Source organism: Canis lupus, chromosome 23 (genome assembly GCF_048164855.1).
Source record: "Canis lupus baileyi chromosome 23, mCanLup2.hap1, whole genome shotgun sequence".
Taxonomy (NCBI): domain Eukaryota; kingdom Metazoa; phylum Chordata; class Mammalia; order Carnivora; family Canidae; genus Canis; species Canis lupus.
The window spans coordinates 22,277,845-22,282,687 of NC_132860.1; the positions used below are offsets into that span (position 1 = coordinate 22,277,845).

Here is a 4,843-nt window from a genome sequence, read left to right on the forward strand (position 1 = left end):
GATACATGTCTGGGAATATAGATGGGAGAGTCATACCTGTGAAAATCAGAACAATATCCTCATTCTTATGTATATATTCATTACTATTTTAGAAATATAAGGCAATTATGAGTATATGTAACACATGACCAAAGGGATGATTCTGGAAGTGACATTACATGGAAGTGGAGACAATTTTACATCCTGTTGAGTAACCTAAGACATTCTATTCCCTTTCTGAGTGCATGCATTATTTTAACAGGAAGAACAGAATTTGGCACAGCAAACAGAAGCAACATTTTTATTTAGTTATGTGTGATACGATTAATTCAAAAATATATAACTTTTGGAGAACCATGTACATGTATAGAAACTCTTTCTGGAGCTCTTTAAAATATTTTTAAGGAATATTTTTAGAGAATACCAGCAAAGGTTACCTCAGTTGATTATAACTGTTGAAATTGAATTAATCATAATAAAGATAGATAATTTCTGGTAACAGCTTAAAGTTAAAATAACAATTCTGTTGGATGGGTTCAAGGAGGGAGCTCCTGTTAATCTCAAAGCAAGTTCACAGACCAGGTGAGGTCTCAGTCATGTGGACTGTTTCAGCAGGTAAACTCCATGCCACTGCCTAATGCCCTTGGTCACACATACTATTCAGCCACCGGTGCTGGGACCACTTCCAGGCAGGTGTGATCAGATAGTAGACATCAGGTGACACCTAGTACCTGGAGCTCCTAGCCATGCGGCCTCCCTAACTCCATGCCATGGACACCAGCCCCCAGCTCTGCTGTCATGCATACAGCCTCGAATGACTAGGGTTGAGGACATGAGTACACAGGAGCCACAGGTAAAATCCTCTCATCTCTTGAAGACAACAATTCTGAAATGCATTTCCTAAAGCGCTTCAGTTGGTCCTAGCAATGTTGGACACCAGTCTCCTCTAGTCCTGTGCAGCTTGATAAAAAAAAAAAAAAAAAAAAAAATCCCTGTATTGGCTTTACTTTTTCCGGCTTTCACTTGACCTGTTGTGCACACCCATCCTGTGCGATCGGTTGTCTCAAGAAACTGCCCATATCCAAGCTGTGTCTTAGGCCGTGCTTTCTGGGGCACCCAGCTTACACTCCCCAGTGGTGAAATTGCTAGTTCTTCTGTGCCAGGAACTCAGACTCCAGTGACAGTTGTTGCCGTACTCACAGGTTATTAGGAGTGATTTATTTTAATAAAACATTATATATTCATTCATAGAAATATTTATAATTTTTTACTTGGTTGTTAAGACACATCAAGGCTCAAGTTCTCCAAATATAATGGAGAAAAGGAACATGAAATGAACTGGCCTTTGTTCAGATTAGAATACCTGGCAGAAAGCAGAATGTGTTTTATATGTGTTTTGTATCAAATGTATGAATATCCTTCTAGTTTTTCACCTTTTCTATAAAGGTGACAAAAACTAGTCAGTTCACATGTGTGTCCTCAGTAACTTTTCCAGCAAGGCCTCAGGAGAGAAATGAAGCCCACCCTACAGGAAGAACAATCAATCACAGATTAATAACACTTGTAAAAAAGGAAAAAAGCCCAGTGAGAAATGAACACAGAATTGGGCTCCCTTCCCTTGCCATCTCTGATTTTCTAGCTCCCCATAATTTTCCAGAATCAGCTGCTACTGCCAGCATTCCACATACATTCTTCCTAGTGTATTGTGTTCAGGCGTTAATAAAGTTTTAGTCCTTAATTTCAGTGAAACAAAAATGGCTTCTCATATCTATAGAGTAGCTCATGAAAAAATAAATGTAAAAATATTTACAGCAGGTGGACTCTCTTCTGTACCTGAAAATCTCTTCAAACCAGATGAAAAGAAAGTCACTCTCAGTTCTGAGCAAAACCAGCCTTCTGCTGCCACAGCACTTCAGATCAATGGGTGCCCCGGCGTGTTCACTCTCTGCTACTTATTTGACAATTAAATTATTAACCATAGAACACTCTGCTCAGGGTTTTGTGTTCGTTTGAATGTTGTCTATATCGAAGGAGGATTCAATGTATGACCTGAGGACTCCTTGCTGACATGCAAAAACCTATTCCTCCCCCCACACTGCTCCTGTTTCTTCCATCCATAGAAAAGGCACTGTCTAGTGAGTCCTCATTGTTTCTCCTGAACATTATCCCCGTAGGTCAAGTTTTGAAATGTCCTAGCTCTCTCCCTCCTTGGTATTCAACTGTTCAGGGTTCTGCAAACATTTCTTGCTATTTCTTACAGCGAGCACAACACTCTGAAGAAATTTCATGTATTTCCTTCCAGTGGACTAACTGTAGGAGTCTCCTCTAAATGGTGGCCATGTGGCGTTAAGGAGAGGCATCTTTTTCACTGAAGTCTGCCTCATATGTTAGTTCTACAACATGATAGAAACACTAGGATCTTTCTGCTTTCAAACATCACGCAACTTCTAATACTTTCCATTACATCCGCATCAATTCTCTAGAGCTGGAAACAAATGTCCTGTGAATGTAACGAATTCCAACATCTGGGCACAGGATCTGAGCTCCACAGCCGCCCTGAATACCTGTTCAGGACATCTTCGTGGGCACCCACAGAAATTGCTTTGCAGAGGTCTGTAATCATAGAGTTCCAGGATAAAACCGACTTTTGGAACAAAAACCTTTAACGGGACATTCTCAGAAATTCTCTTTGTTAAGAGAATCTTACCAAACAGTGAATCAATTGAGAGGAGCAGGAGAGAGGACTCTGGGAGGTTTTACCAGGACAAAATTAGGTCAAATACCTAGCAACTTTTAAGCTCAGGAACTTTTCTTTTTCCCTTTCCTCTGAAATGTCTCTGACTGTTACAGATTATGTCACCTGTGCATATTCCTTGGTTCTTCATGGACACAACAAAGTTTTCTAAGTAAACATCGGCTAGCAAATGAAATAATGGAGTAACTATAAATACCGTCTTGTACTTTCCTTGACCCTTCCTACTGTCCCCAAACTATACCTCTTACTTCCCCTTACACACCCCAATAGAAATGCACACTCGCTCCCATCACACCTTGCCTTTGCATGGCAAGTTGGCAGACAAGTCATTGTTTGTTATATGTTACCTGCAAGGGGAAACATTCCATCTTATTTCACATGTGTTCAGCAAGTTTTGTATTCAGGTCCTTCTACACACATGATCACATGTAATTTGCCCAACCACCATGCCAGCAATGCAGAGACTATATCACTTTCATTTCACAAAGGATGACAGCCTTCCTTTGGAGTTACTGACAGCAAAGTGGTCTTCTGTGATTTAGCTTCCACGTCTGAGGATTCCAGTACTCATTCTGAATGTACACCACTTTTCTGCCATGAGCCAATTCTCCTGGAAACTGCCTCTGGATAACATTTTTATCTCTTTCCCACCAGTGCTGGATGATCAGACAGGCTTCGGACCATGGGTAACGGTTTTGAGCTCCTTCTTCCAGTACCCATATTTGATCAGTTTTTCCCGAAACTCCTTGGTTTTCACTGCATAAATAATAGGATTGAGCATTGGAGGTACAAGGAAGTAGAGGTTTCCAAGAATGGTGTGCACATGCAGTGGAATTCCCCTGCCAAAGCGGTGAGTGAGGAAAGAGAACAGTGAGGGCGTGTAAGAGATAAGCATGACACAGATATGAGTGGTGCAAGTGTTGACTGCTTTGTGGTGGGCTTCCTTAGAAGACAGTCGCAAGACAGCCTTGATGATAAGCACATAAGAGGAGGCGATAGCTGAGATGTCTAGCCCGGCAACCAACAAGGCCACCACCAGACCATATATCCGGTTGACTGTGGTGTCCACACACACCATCTTCACCACAGCCATGTGTTCACAGTAGGTGGTGGGGATGACATGATTCGCATGAAAAGGCATCTTCTGGAGGAGGACAGGCATGGGCAGAATGAAAAGGATGGCTCTTACTAAACTCACTAAGCCAATGAGCCCAATGCGACTATTGGAAAGGATGGTGGCATAGCGCAGGGGCTCACAGATGGCTACGTAGCGGTCAAAGGCCATGGTCATCAGAATGGCAGACTGCATGGCCGATATGGAGTGAATGAAGAACATTTGGACCAGACAGCCCACATAGCTGATCTCACTGTGTCTAAACCAGAAGATGCATAGCACTTTGGGAATGGTGGTAGTGGACATGCCCAGGTCTGTGAGGGCCAACATGCAGAGGAGCAGGAACATGGGCTTGTGCAGGGAGCGCTCTGTGCAGATGATGAAGATGATGGTGCAGTTCCCAAGGATGGTGATGAAGTACATGGAACAGAAGGGGATAGAGATCCATCTGTGTTTGTCCTCCATCCCGGGAATGCCTTGGAGAATGAAGAAAGGAGGATGCCCCAGGGAGACATTGCACACAGTCATGGTGACACCCAGGTGTAGCAGCCTAGAAGAATCATAAAACACTTCATGAGCCTCAAACTTGAAAGAATTCAGGGTTAGAAAGTTAAACAAAAAAGTAGAATGATAAGGTATACAAATATATTCTGATATCAATGTAATATATGTTATATAATATGATTCAGTGTTATATGTCTTATTATATAACATGCTCTAATATTACAGTAACAATAATATGGTCTTACCACATTAAATCTCCCAGTGTATTTTCTTTTTGAATATTTTTATTAATGATGCACTTAATAATTTTCACATATGAAGCATGTCATTAAGCATATGGAATTATGGTATATGTATTTTTGTATGTGTATCCCCTTTAAGAATGGAACTTCATGGATGTGAGACAAAAATGGGTAGAAATACCAAAACCATGACAGATTATTCAGTACCACTCTGAGTGAACAGAGGATGAAAATAGGTCAACAAAAGAC

General features: G+C 41.4%; 1 protein-coding gene across 1 annotated transcript; it reads right to left on the reverse strand.

Annotated features, from left to right (window-relative positions):
• Nucleotides 1-333: 333 nt before the first annotated feature.
• Nucleotides 334-4,403, reverse strand: LOC140615470 (olfactory receptor 52P1-like). Its single transcript, XM_072795336.1, has one exon. The coding sequence runs from the start codon at nt 4,374-4,376 to the stop codon at nt 3,399-3,401; it is 978 nt and encodes a 325-aa protein (XP_072651437.1). The 5' UTR covers nt 4,377-4,403; the 3' UTR covers nt 334-3,398.
• Between the last annotated feature and the right edge of the window lie 440 nt (nt 4,404-4,843).